The sequence below is a fragment of the Protopterus annectens genome, chromosome 3.part0, assembly GCF_019279795.1.
Source record: "Protopterus annectens isolate FY-2018-M chromosome 3.part0, PAN1.0, whole genome shotgun sequence".
NCBI classification, from domain to species: domain Eukaryota; kingdom Metazoa; phylum Chordata; order Ceratodontiformes; family Protopteridae; genus Protopterus; species Protopterus annectens.
The window spans coordinates 118,846,938-118,871,363 of NC_056731.1; the positions used below are offsets into that span (position 1 = coordinate 118,846,938).

At 38.6% G+C, this 24,426-nt stretch overlaps 1 protein-coding gene across 1 annotated transcript in view; it reads left to right on the top strand.

Moving 5' to 3' along the window:
* LOC122796777 (macrophage mannose receptor 1-like) overlaps positions 1-24,426 on the top strand; it is a 1,798,323-nt gene that overhangs the window by 1,227,817 nt on the left and 546,080 nt on the right. Inside the window, exon 22 of the mRNA XM_044065505.1 lies at positions 15,127-15,296. Within this exon, the coding sequence (XP_043921440.1) occupies positions 15,127-15,296 (170 nt within the window). The remainder of the gene's footprint in view (positions 1-15,126; positions 15,297-24,426) is intronic.

Here is a 24,426-nt window from a genome sequence, read left to right on the forward strand (position 1 = left end):
GGAGGATAACCAGTCTGGTGATGGGGATTTGCAGCCTTCAAAAACAGGACAGTTAACCTTTTCCAAAGAGGACTTAAAACCCATCTGGAGTTAAAGAGCCTTGAATGGGAGCCCAAACATTTGGAATTAGAATCAGCACAGATACTGCAGCATTTGGAGGCCAAAAAAATGAGAAACATCACCAACATGAGAGGGAGATGCTGACTGTTCATCAGGGTCATGGAGGTAATGGGGAAGGGAATAAACAAACCCCAGAAGCAATAAAGGTCAGTAAATTTCTTCCACAGTTTTTTAAAGAAGGTGATAATTTTGATAGTTTTATTCATATATTTGAAAGAGTATGTAAACAGTATATTGTTCACCAAGGGCTATGGCTTTGGTTCCTGACCCCTTACTCCATTGTAAAGCTGTAACTGCTGTTTCTAAATTGTCCGATACTCATTGTTTAAGCTATCATACGGTTAAACATTGTTTATTGGAATGTTTTCAGTTAACACCTGAAGTTTACAGAAAAAAATAATGAGAGCATAGATGCAGGGCAGATGAAAGTGTATACGATTATATTGAGTTAAGCACTTATTTACATAGGTGGGTGAGTAGGTGTCAGGTCACCACTTTTGAAAGGCTGGCAGAACTTTTGGTGAGGGAACAAGCCTTTAGCAGTTTGCCTGAGGACATGAGAATCTGGTTGACAGACTGGGAGTATAACTCTGCAGATGAGCTGGGGAGAAAAAGGGATCTTGAATTAGCAAGCAGGCCATCACTGCACAAGAAGGGGATACCCAGTGCTGCACATGGATATAAGGGAACCCATGGCAGGCAGCCTAAACCATCCTGACAGAGTCCACAAGCAACAGGGGAAGTCACTAGTTCAGGCACACATCCAGGATCAAAGTTTAGATGTTTTAAATGTAACCAGTGGGATTATGTAGCATACAGATCTCCACAGAAGCAAAGTGGGGAACAAAAGGTGGGGGTGCCAGTAAGTGGGAAAAACAGTATGCCAGTGGTAAGTTGTCTGAAGACAACAGGGGTACCAGACTATCACCGGAGATTATATCCTATCTTAGTGGATAGAAAACATGCCACTGTTAAGACAGACACAGCCTCTGACATAACCATTGTGAAGTCTGCAGTGGTTAAAAAGGATCAGTACTTGCTGATTTCACAGAGAGGGTGGTGGAGGACTTAGTATGGAACACCTGGACTTAATTCTATAGCTGTGTCAGTAGTGAGTCTTATTTGGGGCCTGGAGAGAGAGGGGGAAACCCAGCTCCAAGACATGAGTGTGTTCCCTGTTTGCTCTAAAGGGAAATTGTGGTTGGTGCTGAGGGCTGCATTTGGAAATACTGTGTTTATCCATTTTTGTTCCAAGTGAATGTCCCTCACTGATGTCACTGGTAAGGATTGAGGTTCCTTGATTACTGGCCCAGAGAAGGGATGTGAAAAAAGAGTACAAACCAGATGAACGCCAACCAAGTAACAAAAATCAGGAACCAGTGGTCAAGGCAAAAAAATAATGAGAGCTGTTTAGCATAACACAGTTTATTCAACGCTTTCGTCAAGAGACTTCATCAGAAAACATAATCCACTTGTAAAAACAATGGTTAAGTAACCAAACCAATTAAATAATTAATAAGTACAAATGACTTAATGCAAGAATCTTTTAAAAAGACAAGACCAAAAACAAATGAAACATAAAAACAATATGTTAAACATAAGAAAAGTTAAAAACTTAATCCAAATAAGTAATAAGGTCAAAATGTTTGTTTAAATTTAATTTTCTATATTTTAAATAACATTTAATGTTCACAGCCTCATTTAATCCAGGCTTCCTGTCAGCACCAAGTTTAATCTGCCATAAAGTCTCTTTCTGTTCAAGATAATTTTTAAAATCCCCACCCCTCAAATCCATTTGCCAAACTTCAAGAGAAGGGATGTCACAACTTGTGTCATGAATTCACAGGTTCATAGGTATATACTATGCTAATGAATACTGGAGCCTTTATAAGCCTAGCCATGCAACCCAAATGAATACCACATTATTGTGCTTTAGAGGTTATTTTAATGGTTGCCTCTGTCCATCACAGACATAGGTGTCAGACCAGGGGTGAATTTTTGATTTCCCATCCACTGGTCCAGGTTGTGCTTGAATAAGATTAGGGAGGGGCTTTGCTTCAAATGGATGGGAAGCCTATTCCAGAGAATGAGGTTTCTCTGAGATACATACCTGTCCCTACAACATGTCCTATTTAAGTCACAAGCAAAGTTAATTCCTTAGATCTAGTAGTTCTAGTGCTGTTCATTTTGTGGATATGCAAAAGATCCATCTGATAGGGATCCAAGGGTACCTTGTATACCAGGCATAATTTGCCTCTCAGCAGTCTGTGGAAAACACATTATACAGATTGGGCTTTTTTGCAGTCTGAATAGGACATTGTTTGTACAACCTGTATTCTTTCTGTGGACATTCCTCTTGTTAAATATGCCATCTGATAATGGCTGAGTACAGTGGCATGATGACTTCCCTGGATCTATATGCCATGCCCTTACATATCATTTGCATGAAATAGAATGATTTTCTTACAGCCTTAGACATATGTTGGTCAAAAGCCAGGTTACTATGTTAATCTGGATGTGGAGGAACTCCAGTGCATTATCCCGTTTAACCAACACAGAGGTATTCATGTTCACAGGTTCATAGATTAGTACTAGGCTAACTGCCCTTGTGAGCCATTTTAAACCTAGCAAGTTATCCCTTGTGAGACTCGAACGCTGCTCTTTGTGTTTGTAAGGCAAACACCTTAACCATTAGGCCAACCTCCCAACTTCTGTTATTGATATTGATGTAGCTCTAAACACACTTCCACCTTTAGTCCCTGTCAGTTCAGTTGCTTATCTAAATATGTGGAAGACACTGAAGCCTTACACTGCCGGGGTACTTTCTGTGGCTTTAAACCATGTATCAGTAACTATAACTGCAAAAATGTTCACATTCTGAAAGGTAAACATGGAGGGAGTGGATCTTCTTGTTTAGATGCCTAGCATTGAGCAGTAACACCTTTAGATTTCCTTGGATATATTTTGCTATTTGGAAGGTTTGTCAATTTGTCAATGCCTAAAAGAGGTTCTATGGGGGAGGACAATCTTTTTAGCCAATATTCATAAATCTAGAACAGACAGGTGCAGACCATCCTTGTCAACGCAACTTGGTTTGTTAACCATATGCTCCAGTGCTGACAAATATTGTAGTCCCCATGAATGACACCAAAAACTAAGACAATTATTAAAGTCAATCAACTTCTGTTCATATTGCGGCATCATCCTTTGTGAAGGCAGAATGCTGCTGAATGCTAGGCATGTAACACATTGTCAGAGGCCTCCATAATGTCTCTCTTCATATAACATAGTGAGGTACATCTCTGGTCACTTATACCTGCATGCACTATGGCTAAATCAAACTTGTGGTGCAATGACTGGAGAGCATGCATAACTTGGTGGATCCTGGCCCCTAATAGGCAACTGAAAATCATTTTTTCCTTGTTCAGCCTGATGAGTGGAGAATATCTATGTTGTACATTCCTGGACAGCATGCTGGCTTGCATTATGGGTTTGGTAGTTGAGGTTCCAAAGGCTGTGGCTGTATGTGCAGTGTTAGGTGTTGTCTCTGTTGATTGCTTCCAGTTTGGCTGAAGATACTTTTTGCAGGTGGAATGTCTGGGAGAACCTTGGGATTTGAGACAATAACTGCCTCTGCATAAATAGGTCTATGTGGCAGGTATACTTTGCTTTGTGTTATGATTGCTTCAAGACATGGATATATACATTTGAAGCCAGACAGTTAATGCTCAGTTTGATGTTTAAATGATTCTTTAACAGACTAGACCAGTTTGCTGTCACTCACAGCTTTATCAGAATGAATAAAAGATTAGAAACAAGTGACTACTTTATATACAAATTAGATGAGGTCATAAAACCATTTAATGTGACATTTATATAACAGTTGGCAAATCCTTTATTCAGTGTGGTTGTTCTTATAAAAATACAAATAACAGGCTTAGTCTTAGAATACCATCTACAGGCTCCCTACATTTTGTGATGGGTGTAGTGTGTGTGTGTGTGTGTGTGTGTGTGTGTGTGTGTGTGTGTGTGTGTGTGTGTGTTTCTGACAACCAGATTGTTATTATGAGTATTTGTACATGTGAGTTTTGCCTCTACAGACATTGTGTATATACATCTCTCACATACTGTATTTGTCTCTTTGAGGATTAAATGGCCATTGGAGGGTGGGGGAGGCACAGTCCCTTACATTGGGAGGTGTGTGGGGTGTAAACCGCCACCTACGTTTGGTTTTATATTGTTAGCTTTCAGTGAAATGAGATTCATAAATATAAAAGCTAAGTAGGTGGGGGGGCTACGGCCCCCACACCCCCCAATGTGTGCCCCCCAACTATATATACTAACTCCAGGATTGTACTACAGTGGGGAAAATGGCATATACATTTTATTTGCCCAACAGTACTTAACATTCAGTGAAATGAGTTTTCAGTGATTTGAGCTTTCAGCGATTTTTTGAGGGTGAATGAGTTTTCAGTGAATGAAAGTAGACACACACACATATATATATATATATATATATATATATATATATATATATGTGTGTGTGTGTGTGTGTGTGTGTGTGTGTGCATTTATATAAAAGTACACAAATTAATTCCAGAAATATATTCCACCATATAATGGATACTCAGAAATTATTTTTATACCATAGACAAGTTTCACAGCCACTTGCAGCTTTATCAGAATGAAACAAGTGACTACTATATACAGGAATTAGATCAGGTCATGTAACCATTTAATGTGACATTTATGTAACAGTTGGCAAATGCTTTACACAACATGCTTAGTCTTGTAAAATGTAAATATTAAGCTTATTCTTAGAATGCCACCCACTTCAAAAGAATTTTTAAAGCAAAACTTACATTTAAATGTAAATGATGCTCTTCAGTATTCACTAATAACATCAAACAAATATCATTCAGTCCAAGAGGAAATAATGCTCCAGTTAAAACTCTCCATAAGTGTTCTTTAGTAGTAAGCTACTGATTTAAGTACAGATTGAAAGTATTAACCCCTGGTATAAAAATGTCTATTCCATTTAAAGTGATTTAGTAAGAGGATATATTAATTAATGTTTGTGAAGTGTCCTGCATTTTTGTTTGCTTTTGATATCACTTAAATGTAGAGCTATATGTTCTTCAAACAACCTAGAGCTTTGTCTAATATAGAAGGACCCACATGTGCACTGTGCCATGTAAATAATCTAGAATCACATTTTGTGCAGTTTCATATTTTAAAGGCATTTTAAACAGAGTTATAGAAAGCCAGACCAAGTTTCAGTCAGAGAGCCCTGTCCAGAGGCAATTGATCTATGGGAGGGAATCAGCATATATCTTATGAAGTTTTGGTAACTGTCTGAGATCTTGGACCATCTACAATAAAGACTATCAGCTTTTCCTGGTTAGGGGTCGCCACAGTGGAACTCCAGTCTGCTCATGATTGGCAGTGGATTTTTATGGTGCCGAGTTGCCAGCCTAATGCCCAACCTTCAACGAAGGCACGCTCATTCATGCTCACACCTACCTGCATGTCTTTAATGTCACTTGACCATGGGGAGGACATGCAGACTCCACACCCGTAAATAAAGCAGTAGAAATAATTCCTAGTTCTATACAATAATGCAAGCAATTTTCAATTTCCTGTAAAGTACATGAGATCTGTATGTGGCCTGCAGTAAAATCTTGCATCATGAAGTTGTCTAAATGCTTCAGTATTATATACTGTTTTTTCTCGAATAATTGTGGCTTTCCCCATTTGCACATGTAATAACAATAGATGAGTCATCCCTAAGATTTTAGAGCAGCTGTTTCTGTGTAAGGGTTCTTGCCTTTAAAAATAGCAATGTAAGTCCTTTAGTAATAAACTTTCAAACTGTTTAACAATTGGATGTCATGGAGGTGGAAATGTTTTAAATTTAAATGCCAATATGTCAGCATTAATATCAACAGGATTTGCCTCTCTGGCATGAAACCATGTTTGATGGTTCAAATTTCTACTGAATAATTTCAAATCCTGTGCTATATGTGTTTCAGATACCACATTGCAAAAGCAATGTCTTTCGGCTTTTCCCAGTTAGAGGTCACCACAGCATATTATCGGTCTGCAGACTGTTTGTCAGTGGGGTTTTTATGGTGTTGAGTTACCAGCCTGGTGCCCAAGCTTCACAGAAGGCGCACACACACACACACACACACACACACACACACACACACACACACACACGCACGCACGCACGCACGCATGCACGCACGCACACACACACACACACACACACACACACACACACACACATGAACCTACCTGCATGTCTTTAAAACTCACTCGACAGCAGGGAGGACATGTAGACTCCACAAAGAAGGTGCTCCATCTGAAAATTGAAACGGAGAACCTCTTGCTATGAGGCAACAATGCTAATTGCTGCACCACCACTGTCAGTCGTTTCAGTTTTAGATAGCACATTATTAGACACAAACTTTAAACCTTAATTGAACAATAACATTTCTTTGTCAGACAGCACTCTCTTAGAAAGGCTAACCACCAAGTTATTTAACACAGATCAAGTCACATGAGAGGCAGACCAATCGGGAGTTACTTATATCTATGTGAATATTTGATCCCACCCCCCCCTCCTCCTACAACCCTTTCCAATAAAGGTACTACTATCACTGAGTTTTACTATTTTAAGTTAGCTAATAAAAGTTTTGTTATAACTACGTTTGTGGCAGAATTTTGGATCCGGATACGCCATCCAGCAGATTTGTGATTTTTTCATTTTATTGGTATTCATCTGCTGAATTGTTTCCTTTCCAATAAAGGGGTAAGGTTTAGGAAGTTAGTATTGGTAATATCATTATTACCTTTAGTTGTACGTAGTAATCCTGAATGTTCATTAGCAGAGTCGGACTCAGTAAAAGTGGAACCAACCCAAGTAATAAGATCTGAGAGAAGAGTCATTATTTCTTAAGACAGAACTGCCATTATGTTTATATTTATTCCTGCTCTTATCTGCCTCTCCTTTCATATGAAATCTAACAGAACATACCAAAAAATGTATAAGCATTGTCATTCTTATAATCATTTAAAACTATGTCATATTTATTATATTTTCTTTCTTATAAAGACAAATCAAATTTATCCAAAAAATATATACTTATTAATATGTTCCTGGAACTCAGTTAACAGTTTCATGATGTTCATTCATAGTCCTCTGAGTTTCATCTTGTCATTTGTATAAGGAAAAAGCAGCTTAACAAAACACTTGGATGCAGTATGTTGAATTTTATGCCATTTTTCCAAAGTACACGACTCACCTTGTAGACCTATGCCACAGTATCTTGATGCTTAAACTTTGAGTACCTATGCCACTGTAACCTGACTCAAACTTTGATCAGAAATATTCCTAAGTCACAGCTTTTAAGACTTAGGTTGTTATGTGATACTGAGGAAGTTTATAATCATATAGCAGATGCTCTGAGATTCAGATTTATGCATCAAGGTAATGACAAAGACAGATGGGTGAAATCCAACAACTGGTAAAAAAGATGACAAGAGCAGATGTATTATACTCACAAGGTAATGCCACCCTGCAGTCTCCACATTCAAACACTTCTATACATTTTTTATCTACTTATAGAAGTAATGTTAAATATGTTGTCATGCTATTAAATGTGACTGGTCAGTCTTATTGGCAAACTGTACATTATCACATATTTTGTCAATAGATTGCAAATTTAGTTTCAGAAGGGGAAAAAATATACAGCAGGCATTGGGAAAATATAAAAGTGAATGTAGTCCATATATGGAATCTGTTGCATATGGACTTTTGCCAGGCAGTAGGAATTATGTGATTTCTTTTTACAATAAAATTGTTCTAGCAAATTTAAAGTATGAAACTGCATAAAATATGATTCTATGTTAATATTTTGTACAGCATAGTGTACTTTTGGGTCCTTCTATTTATGACAAAATCTAGACTATTTAAAGAACATATAGCTCTACATTTAAGTGACAACACATGTAAACAAAAACAGAGCACTTTAGAAAAATTCATTAATATATCCATCTGCTAAATTAACTTTTATTAGAATAGATATTGTTATACCAGGGGTATGCTGAAGACAAGCAGCAAAGATGAGAAAAACACCTGACCAGGTTACAATAGACATAGACTCGACATAAAGGTAACAAAAAAAAAGTGGGGGGAATAGCTACAATGTATTCTAATACCCTGGAACTCTCTCTTTCACTCTCTATATATTATACTCAAACACTCCCCCAGTTTTAATACTACCTTTCTCATCTCCCTCCTCAGACCAAATGAAAGGAAAAGCATCTGTACCAGAGGTGTAGATATCCCACCTGGTATAAAAGTAAGCACATTAGAAAATTTCCTCTCCTAGACTACATGAAATATTTCCATGAAACTGTGATGCCCTCATTCAGGGCCAGTAATCAAGGATCCCGAATCTTCACCACTGACACTGAAGAGGGGCATTCACTTGGAACAAAAATGGATACACCCAGTATTTCCACATGTAGCTCTCTGCATCAGGCACAATTTCCCTTAAGAGCACACAGGGAACACACTCAGTCTGAGGTCTGGATTTCTCTCTCTCTCTCTCTCAGTCTCCCTCCAGGTCCCCAATAAGGCTCCCCACTGGCACAGTTATAGAGTTGAATCCTCAGCTGAGTGTCCACATCAAGTCTTTCAGCACCCTCCCTGTGAAACCAGTGTTTCGTGTCCCTACTCCAAACAGCTGACATACACACTCTTTGAGATCTGGTTTGCACACACACACACACACACACACACACACACACACACACACACACACACACACACACACACACACACACACACACACACACACACACACACACACACACACACACACACACACACACACACACACACACACACCTGGGAAAGGCTGGTACAGATTTACTAACTATGCCCCCTTCTGCCCAGACTACAAAGTAGTTACACCACCACAGACACTCCAAAGCCAGCTACTCTAAGGCTCTTGCAAGGGTACCCAATTATACTGAGTGAAATTAATATTAATTCAAATGATAGTGTTTGGCCAATGTGTTAAGGCTTTCAGGAGTAGCCACAGTAATGTCAAAAAGATATAAGTCCTCTCAAAGTTTAAAATATTCTCTAAAAGACCAGCTACAATGAAAAGTTTAAATATATTTAATAATGAATAATAAAAGAACATGAAAATACTAAATACCTATTTACAATAAAAGCAGAGTTTCAGTCACAGGAACTATTAAAATAACACAGTTGAATAGATTCACACAGATAAAGAAAAATAGTACTTAACTAATCTCACTATATTTTCCTGACTGATATAAAGAATTACTATTTCTGGTTCACTTACTAGAACAAGGCAAGATAAAGTAGGTGAGGGATCCTTTTTTGTCAGGTACCAGAGAGAATAACATCACATATATCTGGTCATCTGACTTCTGGTTCTCATGCTACCTCTTTGGCTGGAAACTGCCAGGAATTAGCACATATGTGTTACAATATATATCTCATGCTTTGATAAAGTTCATTGCAACACGCTGTAAAATAATTTTAACACTTCTGCACTTCCTACAGATATTAACAAAGCATGCTTCATACAGACATTGTGGCCATGGCTTCATTCAAAACTGTGAGATAACATATTTATGGCCTCGGCCCAGTAATTTAATTTCAAACTATTTTTAAAGTTAACTGGACTGAGATGAACCCCTTTCTTCCAGTATCCTCTTTAAAACATATACATTTAATCATTTAGAATACAGTCAGGTGGTCTCATTGTTGGTACATTTTTAAGACAAACAACTTTGCAAATACATTTTCAACACAGCACCTGTACAAATCAGTTTGACATCCAAATGACACGCAGTTATTTACAAAATTCCAGCTAGCTGTTCTGGCATATGTTACACATCCACTGCCCTACTTCTCCTGACATAGCTGACAATACCTCGCATCATCACAGAAAGAATAATCTTGGGTAACTTAAACACAGACTGGATCTCCCACATCTTTAACTCATTCATTGTCACTAAACAAATATGGTTACTCACAACTCATTCATACTGCAACAAAACTCAACAAGTCAAATAAGATAGAAATTAACAATAGACAGATTTCTAACAAGCAAACCTGATAAAATTTCATTTACAGGCACCTCAACAGCTTAAATTAGTGATCATCTACTGATATTTGCTCTTAGATGTGCTATACAGCAATCCAAGAAATTCCATTTTAAAGAAATATGAAATCTAAAAAACTTTTATAAAGAAACTTAACCATTCTTACTTCAATAAACTGAAGTTCTATCAAACCTATTCCAAGAGATGATGCAGCCCACCTATTTAATACTACCATCCTAAATGTTGTAAATAAACTGGCACCCATACCCAGAAAGAGGATCAAACAAAACACTGCCCCCTAAGTGTCTGCTAAAAAATCAAGAAAAAAAAAATGCCGGATAGGGATAAGGCACTGAAAAAATAATAAGTAAAAAAAGAACACAACAAAATTTCCAAAACTTCAGACACCTTCACAATCAAACCAAAATAAAAGTTAAAAACAATAAAATAAATCACTATTTTAACCTAGAAAACAATTAGCAAAACAATCCTGTTGCTTTCTGGAGCTCCATCAAAAAACTTTTATCCGAGGTAGAATAGAGTCGCCCAGTCCATACCCAGACATCTAACTATAAAATATTGCTTCATTATTAAACTCCCACTTCACTGATCCATAAAATCACTACTTAATGTAGATACTAACCATTCAATCCAGCTTAATGTCTAAGTCAGTGGCAACCATGAGAATTTTCCTATCAATATAATTTCAGCCTGTCACTAAAAAGTACTTCTTAAAACTAAAATCTACCCACCTAGCTGCAGATAGCCTACTCAGTGAATACCTGAAAATCAAAGCAGATGCCGTTGCCTACCTTGTTTAAATACTCATTAACAGATCCATCCAACTGTGTTTTGTCCCCTCCCTATGGAAGAAATAATTCATCCTACCCCTGCACAAAGGGGAAACACAACTGATCTTTTCAACTGTTGACCCATAGCCATGCTTTCCACCTATCAAAAATCTTAGAAACATGTGTTCCTTCTCAACACTTTAACCACATTCTTACTAAGAACTTTCTCTCATCCACATAGCAGGACTTTAGACCAAACCATAGTACCTCTACTGCGCTAACAAATTTCTTTAACAGTGTTAATCTTAACCACAATACAGGTAATATTGTATCCGCCTCTTCTTGGAACTATCAAAAGCTTTTGATATTGTCTGTCATAATATACTACTTCATCAACTAGACTATCTTGATCTGTCCTGCTGCATTCTCTCCTGGTTCTTCAGCTACCTGTCCAACAGATCTCAAGCTGGAAAATGGCACTCTAGCATCTCAACCATTTTATCTGTTTCTGCCAATGTTCCCCACTGCTCTATAATAGGACCACTCATTATTATTTAATATATTTATCAATAATTAACACAATGCTTCAAAACATGCCAAATTAGTCCAATACACCAGTAATGCAACCTTTAAATGCTCTGCCCCAAACCCTATTCTTCTCCAACAGCTCACAGAAGATTCATTCTCCTTCATAGAAAGCTATACAGCAAAATCAGACCCAATACTAAACCCAGAAAAGACACATTACTTCTCCTTTTCACTCCTAAACCACATCCCAAATTTAAAGTTAACTTTCAAGTCACCTCTAAAAATAATGGAAGCATTGAGGTAGTCTCCAATACTAAATTACCAGGGGTTATAGTAGATGACACCAAGACATTTAATCTCCACATGCAACAAACAATCAAAAACACATCAGAAGTCAGATCTGCTATATACAGCCAAACAATATTTGACTGGAAGCAGCCAGATAACATTAGCATCCAAATACCTGCTACCTATACTTCTGTATGCCTCTCCTATCGTCGCCAACTTCCAGTCAACCCTGACAACTATACTAGAGTAATACTATAATAAAATAACCAAATTTACTTGAACAATCCCTATCCTACACATCACTGTATTGCACTAAGGCACCTGAATTGTCTTAAGCTACCTTACCAGTTCATCTACTCTCAATTTCCATTTGAACACAGATTACTCTTTCACCCTGAAAAATATCCTGCTCTAAGTGGCTTACTACAATTCCACTCCACCCAGTACAGCTCTCTGTTCTAATGACATACCTCTCCTCTCAGTTCACAAAGCAGGAAATGCTCTGTACTCCAACCGTATCTCATAATCCTGGAACTCAATTCATTCCAACCAGACTCCTCAACAATATTCATCTCTTCAAAGATAAATTAAAACTGTTCCTGCTTGACTCCTGGCTATGCCCATGCTGATCCCCAGGCTAAATCATTCCCAAATTACCTCTCCAATGTATACAAACATACCAGTATCTGTTTTCTCTACTTTTTCTGCTTCTGCTCTTCTTATTACAAATATATCCAATCTAATGAACTACTACTTAACTGCACCCAGGGCTGACTGTATTACTACACAATATGCATGCTTATTTCATAATGATCTGCTTTATTTATCTTCACATTGCATGTAATGCTGTTAATGTTACCTGAACATTCTGTATATTGTATAGTACTACTGTAAAAAATCTCATGGAGCTTAGTATGTAATGCTTCTGAATGTTACTTGACTATTCTGTATGATGTAGATGTACAGCTGTTATTATTTCTTGTGGAGCATTTCCCTCCATTCTTCTAATTGAAACTACCTTGCTTGCCCAGTCAGACATTCATGGTAAAAATTGGAAATAAATAATAAATAATAAAACGTCCAACCTGTACTTAAATCAGTTGCTTAGTAATAAAGAACACATATGGATAGTTTCAGCTGGAATATTATTCCTCCAGACTGAATGAACATGACTGATGTATTTGCTTAGATATTATTTGTGAATATTGAAGGGTATCATTTACATTTAAATAAAAGTTTTGATTTAAAAATTTATTTTATAGCTGATTTCATTCTAAGATTAAACTCGGTTTATAAAACTAAGCAAGGTGTATAAAACATTTTCCGACTGTTTTGCAAATGTCACTTTAAATCCCATTTATATTGATCATATCCATCTGTCCTTAACCCCTTTTCCCCATTTTGCAAATGGGCTGGGGTGTCACTTCAACAATGACAATCATCTCTAGCCAAGGTTTACACCACTGGGTGGCTAGCACTGCCAAGGCAGTTCATCCGCACCACTCACTCACATGCATACTCGCACCTATGGCCAATTGAGAGTGTCCAGTCTACCTACTGCATGGCTTTGGAATGTGGAAGGAAACTGGAGCACCTGGAGGAAACTTACACTGCCGCAGGGAGGACATGCACACTCCGCACAGAAGGCACCCCAGCTGAGAATTGAAACAGAGAACCTCTTGCTGTGAGGCAAAAATGCTAACTGCTGTACCACCTGACCTGATTTAATCCTTATAAAGAACAGTCACTTGTTTACAATGTTTTATCCATACTGATAAAGCTGCAGGTAGCAGAAAAATAGGTCTATGGGTAACTAAATAATTTCTGAGTAACCATTACATGGTGGAATATATTTTTTGAATGTGTTCATGGTGCTGGAATTAGTGTGCTTATTTGTGTTTCTTCCTGTGCACACATTTAGTTTTCGGACTCACTTTGCAAACCTTCTTGTGTGTTTTGTGTATGTGTGTGTATAAGTACGTATACACACACACACACACACACACACACACACACACACACACACACACACACACACACACACAAACATATATATATATATATATATATATATATATATATATATATATATATATTTATACGGGTCTACTTCCAAATTTCAAACTTTCAAAACGTCAATTTTCTTATGGTCTCGACTATAAGATCAAAGTACAGAAACGTCAAAATTTAAATAAAATAAAAATAAAAACAAATTAATATTTTTTTACATTTCTGCAGGGGGGGGTCACCACGCCTGCAACCCCCTGCTAATTAAATATACCAACTCCGAGATTGCACTACAGCAAGGAAAATGGTAAATATACCTTTCCAAGCTGAATAGCAATCTCAATTTAAATGGTTCGAAGTTTCAAAACTTTGATCTTATGGTCTCGACCATAAGAAAGTCAACGTTTTGAAAGTTAGAATTTTAGAAGTAGACCTATATATATATATATATATATATATATATATATATATATATATATATATATATATATATATATATATATATATATATATATATATATATATATATATATATATATATATATATATATATATAAATACTTACTTTTGATAGATGGATAAATGCACACACATGTATATATATATATATATATATATATATATATATATATATATATATATACATATATGTGTGTGTGTGTGATCAAAAAGTAAGAATATTGAATGGTAAGTGATCAAACACAACTGGTCGATCACCAGCAGGTCAAAAATAAAAATACAAAAAAAAGTTAAACACTTTTTTTTGTTTTTTGTAGGTGAGAAATCTCTTCTGCACCTCCCACTAACTTAATATACCAACTATGAGGTTGCACTACAGCATGGGGCAAAGTTCCCAATCTCCATTGAACAGCAATTTCACATAGAGAAAAAAAACTGGTACTTGTCATCAGCCAATTTTTGATCAGCTATACTGGTTTTGTTTCTCTTCAGTAACTGAAACTCCCATTCAGTTGTCAGCAACCCGTATATGTATCATAATTTAAGACAGAAGTGCTGATAAATTTATCTTGCAAACTGCAGTGAAATTCTTCTACAGCAATATTCCTATAGGTGCTATTGATTTTCTTCTTGGCTATATATATATATATATCTATACATAATAGAGAAACAAAACTCTTAAAGCCTGACGCTTCTAGCTTGGTGTTTCTAAGCAAACTTTTTCTATGTTGTAAAGGTAAATTTACAAAATCATTGATACCTGCTTGTTTCTCCACAGCATTTCTTACTGTACACCTGAAGGACATGGATGTTGGGTCTTGGATCGGCTTAAATGATATCAATCAAGAACATATGTTTCTCTGGACAGACGGACGGCCAGTGTACTATACAAACTGGGCCAGAAATTACCCAAAGGGCTCTCTCAGCTTCTATGAATATGACATGGTGGTAAAAAACGTATTTAAAACATCAAAAGTAGTAATGTAAATGTTGCATTGAAATTACAGTGTATATTCATTATGGATTTATAAGTGTTGAAAAACAATGTAGTAAATGGAGCAATGCAATTCTGCTTGAAATTCGGGAATGAAACAATATTACCACCATTCTGAAGTAAAATAAATGTATTTAATTAGCCACCACAGACCAGTGTCAAGAGGCTGTAACAGCTTTAAAATCTGTTATACACTTTGCTGGTCGGTGATGAACATATCCTATTTCATCCCTCTCTCCAGTCTATTTATGGTACTGAGCCACTCATTGGATCCAATCCAGCCATTCAGTAGTGCTGAAGTACCTCAACCTCCTACAGCTTTTTCCAGAATGATCTGTGAAATTTCCCTTCAGATGCAGTTTGTTGCCATCTTGAAGGGATTTCAATTTCAACCATCAGCTAAGTGATTGACATTTTTCTATATCTAAAGTGTTTTTGTATAGCAGTTGTCGCAGTTTTAAATATTATCATTGTTTTGATAATGTTTCTAGCTTTTATTTGCTATTGTTTCCTTTCTGGTGCATTAGCTTCTCAGTGCTAAGGTGGCTACCTACCATCTCTCTCTCTACTTTTCTACAAAAAAATGTAAAAAAAAAAGTTAAAGTTAAAATTAAAGTTAGAGTTACTTAGAGATGTACAGTGTGTTAAATTATTATAGTTGCAATTATACTTATAATAGTTATTACAGTTACCATTGTTGTTGATGTCAGAAAATAAATGCACTTGTTTCCCATCTTTCCTGTAACCAGTCTAGTCCAGATACAGATTTGCTGTTTCCAGGACTGTTTGTAAGCTTCTGAGCCTCCCAAGCCTTTCTGTGTTGGAGGGAAGCCTTCTAGCTTATCAGTGGGAGTGGTAAGCACTAGGTAGTTTATCTACCACAAGAGTGGTTTCTGGCCCAGAAATTGTAGTTTATTGTCTGTTTGGGCAGTTTTTCCATATCTTTCAACCTTCTGGTTTAAAAGCTCGCATTTGCGCTTGTTTCCCACCTTTCCTGTAACTAGTCTAGTCCAGATACAGATTTGCTGTAGCCAGGACTGCTTGCAAGCTTCTGAGCCCCCCATGCTAGCTTATCAGTGGGAGTGGTAAGCACTAATTAGCCTATCTACCACAAGATTCAGGTACACATTCTTAGTTTTAGCACTTGAATTTGCTTATTCATGTTCAGCACTTGTTCAGAACTTGTTGTTAGCACTAAATAAGCTACAAATTATTACAGCACTCATCCTTCCTCTTTATATAGAGGAAAACCATTTTTGTACTTACCTTCCTCACTTGCATAGAGAAAAACAGCTCTTATACTCACTTGTCTAGTGGAAAGTAGTTTTTTTTTTCAGGCATGTCCAAGGGTCAGCTCCCAATGTTCTCTCCTATCTATCTGATGACTCTGGGCATCTTGGGCCAATGTAGCAACTGCTACATGTACACAGACAAACCTGTCCTCCTACCACCCAACACCACAATCTGTGAGAGATGCACTTATCTAGCCAAACTGGAGGTAAAGTTCTCTCCAACCAAGATTGAACTTGACAGTCAAGAGGAGTAGGTAAATACTTTCACCACACCACACTCATCACATAGTCCCACTAAACCTACACCACCAAAATCCACACATAGAAATGCAAAAACATTCACGGAGGCACTCAATAATAATCTGCTCAAGCAACAGAGACCCAAAGCAGAAACGCAAGCAACCTCCACCCCCCCCCAACACAACCCAAATGACACATAGCCCACAGACTCAGTGTTCCAATAAACCACAGCCCATAAGGCAAATCAACATATCCAACACATTAGTCATAGGTGACTCTATAGTCAGGCACACTTATGTCCCATTCACCTGGCTAAACAAGGAGAAGGTTACTGTCAGCTGTCTGTCAGGTGTCAGGATCTGCCACATAACCCACGCACTCAGGTCACTCCACAACAAGTACAAATATGACTCTGTTATTGTCCATGTTGGTGTGAATGACCTGAGATGTGCCTCCCTGGACTACATGAAAAGAGACATGGAAGAGTTCTCCAATCTTGTAGTCCAGGCAGGTATGACCTTAGCGCTGAGTAGCATCCTGCCATCGCCCAGAATGATACCGCAGTACAAGAACAAAATGATTGACTTCAACAATTGGCTAAGCTTCTGGTGTCATTCTAAAGGGATCCAGTATCTGTTTGAATGGGATGACATGATAGACAGACCACGATGCTTTGCCAGAGATGGCCTGCACCTGTCGCCCCTGGGATTCTGGATACTGGCAAAAGGTCTTGCCGCCCCTATAGTGCCTTTTTTAGACAAGGTTCAAATGACAAATTCACCACCACAACAGTAACAGGCAAGCAAAAACTGTGGGTAATGCTACTCAATGCTAGAAGTCTAAATCTCAAAATGCACTCACTCGAGGCACTCCTTAAAATGGAGAATATCGATATCTGTGCAGTGACTGAGACTTGGTTCAAAGCTCTAGAGAGCACCCCTGCGTTACCAGGCTATAACTCATACCACACTTTTCATCCATCTAACATGGACCAGAACAGCAAAGGTGGAGGTGTGTCCATATTCATTAAGGATATCCACACCTCCAGGCTAGTTGTGCAGCATAATTCATCCCAGGTTATCCAAGTGCAACTAACTATGGGCAAAACTGCAATCCAAATTGTAGCTTGCTACAGACCCCCCCACCATGCCCTAGGATTCCTCCTCCTCTTTTCTTGATATACTGGAAAATATTAGGGTTTAACTAAACACCCTAATAATGGGCGATTTCAACTACCCCACCATTAACTGGGAATGCTACTCATGTACCAACTCCTTCGCTCAACGCTTTCTGGAATTCATAAATTCCAATGCCCTGGATAAACTTATCCACACCCCCACTAGGGGCAACAATATCCTAGACCTAGTCATTACCAAAATGAGTGATTGGTGTTCCACACTTGAAGTCAACTCCTCGTTGGTCAGATCTGACCATAAGCTAATCACCCTAGATATCCACATCCCGCACTCACCCACCATTAAGGAAACCATGGTAAAAAAATTCTCCAAAGCCAACATCATGCTTCTTAAGACAGAAGTAGCGAACTTCATGACACCCATGCAGATGGACAGTACAGTTATGACTGCTCAATCCTACACAAATGCACTCTATAAGCACTTACACAAGCACATGGATCATGCTATCCCAAACAGAACCAAGACTCTATCCTCCAAAAAAAGGAAGCCAATCTGGTGGTCTCCTGCCATAAACAAACTCTACAACAGAAGGAAGAAACTGTTGCAAAAGAGAGTAAAATCCCATGAGTGGAGGAGCTCCCTGGTCAGCCTCAGTAAGAAGCTGAGATCCCGTATAAGATCCTCCAAAGCTAACTACGAAAACAAAATCGCCACTGATTCTAAGGGCAACCACAAAGCATTCTATAGCTATGTCAAGAATCTCAATAGCAACACCCAGATCTGCTCTGAGTTACAGCACAATGGCATGAAAACTATAGAACCAAGTGATATTGCCAACATCCTGGCAGATAGGTTCAGTGCTAACTTTACCCCCTCTCACCCCCTAAAGGGCCCATATCTATACAGGAAGAATGCAGAGTCCCTTAAATCACATCTATGCAGGTAAAAGCTTCACTCTCTAAAACCAAAAACACAGTATCCATGGGACTGGACAATATCCCAGGCTGTGTTTTACATGAACTTCAGAATGAACTGGCTCCCCACCTAAGCACCATGTTCAATCATAGTCTCACATTAGGCTTTGTGCCCACTGAATGGCACACAGTAACAGTTATCCCACTCCCAAAAAGGGGAGCCACTAGTGATCCTGGGAACTATAACCCTATTAGCCTGACAAGTCTGGTCTGCAAGGCCATGGAACGTATCATCATGGAACTCATAAACAAAGACATTTGTAACCTCCAAACTCTGGACCCCACCAAATTAGGGTTTGTGAAAGGCAGACCATGCCTTTTGAACCTGATCGACTTCTTTGAGGCAGTCACCAAAACCGTAGATGAGGTTAAGGTGGTTCACACAGCCTATCTTGACCTTGCCAAGGCTTTTGACACCATCCCCCATTCTGGAATTATAGCTAAACTCACTAAACTAGGTATAAATCCCTATGTCACAAGATGAATTGCCAAATGGCTCACTGACAGAACCCACACTGTAAAAGTTGCACACACCAAATCTGACTTCAAACCAGTGACAAGTGGAGTACCACAGGGCTGAGTCCTGGGACTCTCCTGTTTGGCATCTACTTCTCTGAAGTACAGGCTAACACAGAAGGCCTCTGGCTAACAAAGTTCACAGTTGACTGCAAACTAGGAGCCATAGTTGAGTCCCCAAATGATGTGGATATCCTACAGAAGGGCCTCACTGAGACAGATGCCTGGTGTCAGAGGCATGGCCTCAAGCTCAATGCCAAAAAGTGCAATGCCATCCCCTTTGGTAAAAACTCTGTACCCATGAACTACCACATAAACGGCAGTCTACTCAATGCCGAATGTGTGATAAGAGACCTTGGGACCCAGGTGGACAGTAGTCTCTCCTTTGATAATCACATCGCCACAGTAGTCAGGAAATCCTTCTATGTGGCACACCTCATCACAAAAGGGTTCTCATCCAGGAAAAAAGAGGTCATTGTTCCCCTCTACTCGACACTCATTAAACCCATTATAAAGTTTAATGCCCCTTTAGGAATGTACCTCAGAAGATATCTGCAGCAGCTGGAAAGGCCACAGAAGTACCTCATAAAGAAGATTACTGGCCTCAAACAAATGCCCTACACTGACCATGTCAAAAAGCTTTACTCTGTAGCATATTGCCTACTCCGAGGAGATCTCTGCCCAACATATAAAGCAATGTTAAACCCAGAGCTGTTGGACATGCTACACCTAAAGAAATCCCAATCCCTCCAAGCTACTCACTCTAGGGACCTAAGCCTTGTCACCACAATAAACAGGACATGCTGGAGGGATAGATTCCTGTCCCAGAGACTTCCTATACTCTGGAACAAGCTTATGTCAAGCAAAGTTCCTCATTAGCACTCTTCAAGAAAAATCTTGATGAGTGGATGGGAAATAGGAAATACACCCTGGGGATCACTTCTGTGACTCTGCTTCACAGGGGCACAGGAAATTAACTTTCTTGGGTGGCATAAGCCAGGGAACCTTGTTGGCTAGGCTTACTTAGGCCCTTGGGCCGATAGCCTAGTACCCACCTATGAACCTATGAATCTAAGTGTGGGTGTAAGCACACAGCACAAGAAGCACACAATCTCTGTGAGGTTTGTTTAGTCCTGGAGCATCACAGTATTGAGTGCTCTATTTCTAAAGCATTTGGCCCAAGCTGTTTAGTAGTCATAAAAAAACAAGCTAATAATTAAAGCTTTCTTTCCTCTTGGGGAAGCAAAGAAACCTAATAGAACAAAAAAGGAGAAGGACAACGAATCTAGGAAGCTAGAAAATAGGGATCAGACTTTTACATCTTTACATAGATTATCCAGGAGAGAATTCTACCCTTCATCAGAAGAGAAAAAAATCACCAATTTTAGAAACCATGTTATCAGGGACAAATCCAGCAAAAAAATCATTCAGCAGTAATTCTTCTGAAAGGGAACTGTCTCACATTCTTCCATCCAGCCCTACTTCATCTTCATCTTTAAAATCTGTTCTCTCATATAGAGTGTGTCCAGATCAGATATGGAATTAATGATGATTGCCTTCCCAAAAATACAGATGGAACTGTGCATCATTCCATCCCTCTCAATTACTAGGGTAAATCAGAATAGCCCCGCATGACCTTAGCTAGCTCCTTTCAAGGTACCAGTTTCTCCATCAGCAGTCTCAGAGATTGCTTCCACCCAGATCCTCTTGTTTCAGCACAATCAGCTCTCCCTGCATTGGTGTCAATATCCTTGCATCTGACACACTCCACCATGGCTCTTTTCTTGCTGAATTGGTCTTAGATCCAGTTGATCTACGTCGTCTTCTGCACTGTCAATGGGGACAACTCATTTGGAATGATTCTTCATGTCAGGGTTTTTGATATTCAAGTCAATGGTACCTATCTCCACTTTGAAGACTTCTGAATCCTTGGTACCGCTCACCTCAGCTCTGAAGGAGGAAGACTCTGGATCTGCCATCTAAATTATGGAGAGGATAATAAGCTCTTCTCCATTCCATGCTGTTGACAGGACTTCTGTTGGTAAAGGCTCCACCCTGAGGTTCTCTTCTTTCAGCTTGTCAACCCATTCATTGTGGTTCTCAGGGCCAGAACAGGTCTGTATCCTTTGGAGCTACAGAGCAAGTGTGATTTGACTCTTCTGGGGACTTCAACCAGTCATAGACAGAGATCTTCAAGAAAAGAAAGTGTAAATGGAAACACATAGACTTCTCTTTGGCATCCATTTCCTCAGACACTGACTTGGTTGAAAGATAGGGTTCCCAGTGTTCCTCTCCTGTAGACATCACATTCATTGAAGTCCTCAGATTAATGAAGCAAGTGGGATCTTGGCCAACTGACCTGTTCTGTCAGGACAAGGAAGTGCTCTTCAAGGTATGTAGCTTTGCCCCTTCTATCTCCTACAGACCATCTTATAGACTTGGCATTCATGAAAACATGGAGGAACCAGACACAGAAGAAGCTATTCCAAGGAGACCAGATAAACTATTATGTCCACCTAAGGATAGACAGTACTTGTCTAAAGGCCACCTGGTGGACTGTATGATCATTGCAGCAGCAACAAAGATCTGAATGCACAGGTCCCAGGATAAAAAAGATTGCCCGATCCTGGTGAATGCACTGGTGTCAGGACTAGAAAAAAGGTAGTGTAGAATCCTCCAATTGATGACTGGGCAAAATGTTTAAAGCAAGAAAGCTGCAGCACCAAGAAAAAATATCAGTCAGGGACAGGATTGTGATATAAAGGAACTTGAGCAGGAGGGAGTATATAAATATTTGGGAACTGATGAAGGATCATCAATAAAACTTGTACACATGGAAATAAAACTTAGTAAGGAATATTTCTGAAGACTAAAACTAATACTGAAAATTGCCTTGACATCTAGAAACAAAGTCCAAGTTATAAACCAAATTCCTCTTCCTGTTCTAACTTACAGTTTTGGAGTGACTGACATGCCCCAAAAGGTATTGGATCAGTTGGACAGGAAAACAAGAAAATGCTTCATGCTAATAAAATGATATATAAACATCAGTGTATACCTAGATTATATATTCCTCATTCTGAAGGAGGTATGAGCCTCCTTGAAACGGATTACCTATAGATCTGCAGTTGTGAGACTGCATACATATCTGCTGACTTCAAGAGATCAAAACATAGTGAAAGCTTAAAACATGAAGAGAAAAAGTCTGAGATGACTTCTCTGTTTGGTTTAGCAGAGGCATTTTGGTGACAAGTGGGAATGGAAATTAAACCAAAATTAGACAAAAATCACACAGTGACTGTCACAAAAAAACAAAAGAAACACTATAAGGAGAGGGATCAGATGAAATGGAAAGAATTGCAGAAAAAGCAAAAGTATTGTGGCAGGTACATAGATCCCTATGAATAACCTCATGTTGATTAGGATTGTACAAAGGAATGGTTTAAGGAGATGTGAATTGAAACCAAAAGATGAAAGGTTATTTGCTGCCCAGGATAGTAGACTATGTATACTGCGCATCATATTGCTGGGTGTGATAAACTCACGGCAGAGGGCCTGTATACTGAAAGGAACAATAATGTGGCAAGACTGTTGCACTGGGAATTCAATAAACACTACAATACTGAAGTAGTTGTGAAGCATTGGAAAAATAAACTATAAAACATTGTAGAGAATGATCAAGTGTATATCACATGGGATCACCCATTATGAAAAAAAAAAGATTTGAGAAATCCAGATACAGTATTGCATGAAAAAGGCAAGCTTAGCATTGATCATTGAAATTGCTACAACTTGTCAACTTGTGATTACAGTGTCTTACATACAAAGTGATGGTATATTAAAATAACAGAATTTGCAGTCGGAAATGAGAGCAATGTGGAAGAAAGATACCCAAACAATTTCAATAGTAGTGGGAGCAATAGGTCTAATAAAAATACTTTAATTGTACTTAGATATGCTACCAATTCATGTAACTCTGTAAGAATTACAGAAGGAGGCATTTCTAAGTACACTGTGGGTGCTGAGACTAGGCTAACACAAAAACCTAAATAATATTAATGTCATGAACTCTAATCATACTCTGACATTGGAATGGGGTCCAATCAAATCACGGTATTAGATACTCAAAAGACTTGGCTTTAAACTAAGAGAGCTCATGGATTAGTTGCTAACTGTACATCCACTGAGTAAGGAACCTAGGGCAATAAACAGGATGGGAAAGCATATCTATGCATTAGGCATGTCTGACCTGAGGACAATAATCTATCTAACTCATATGAACAGATCTCAGTGGGACCTTGCCTAGCAAGCTATAAATACTTTGGGTCAAGCCATGACTCAGGAGTTTATGAAACAACTTCAAACAACCCTGAACACTATGATCAACATCACATATCTCTCCATGCTTCTGTCCCACAGTGCAGCCAAAAGAGTAGCCAGGGCAGCAGGCACCGGCATAAACCTCAAACCCCTTGCTTGTCTCCACCTGTATGATTTTGCAGACAATTTTAAGGTACCCTTTACCATTTGATAAGTCCTATCTCTTTAGACCACTGGTAAAAGAATAACTAATGAAGTATGTACAAGATGGGAAGATGATGTCTGCCATGGGAGCCACATTTGAGAACCCTCAAAGTCCTTTTAATGGAAATCAGAAGTGTTCCCAATCCTTATAATTCAAGAGGTCCCGACATCAATCTTTGAAATCCTCCTCCAATAGAATGGCTGTTGCAAAAATGGCCCTTTAATAGATGCCAAGCAGACATTCAAAGGGGTCTGCAAAATCAAGGTCTGAAGAACCATTTTGAGGAAGGTCTAACCAGCCAGCATTCCTGAAGACTCACCTGACTGCCCTTCTCTAGACACAGTTAGGGGGTGATTGTCTTAGCACCTAACAGTGAGGGTATTCATCACACAGGAGAAATA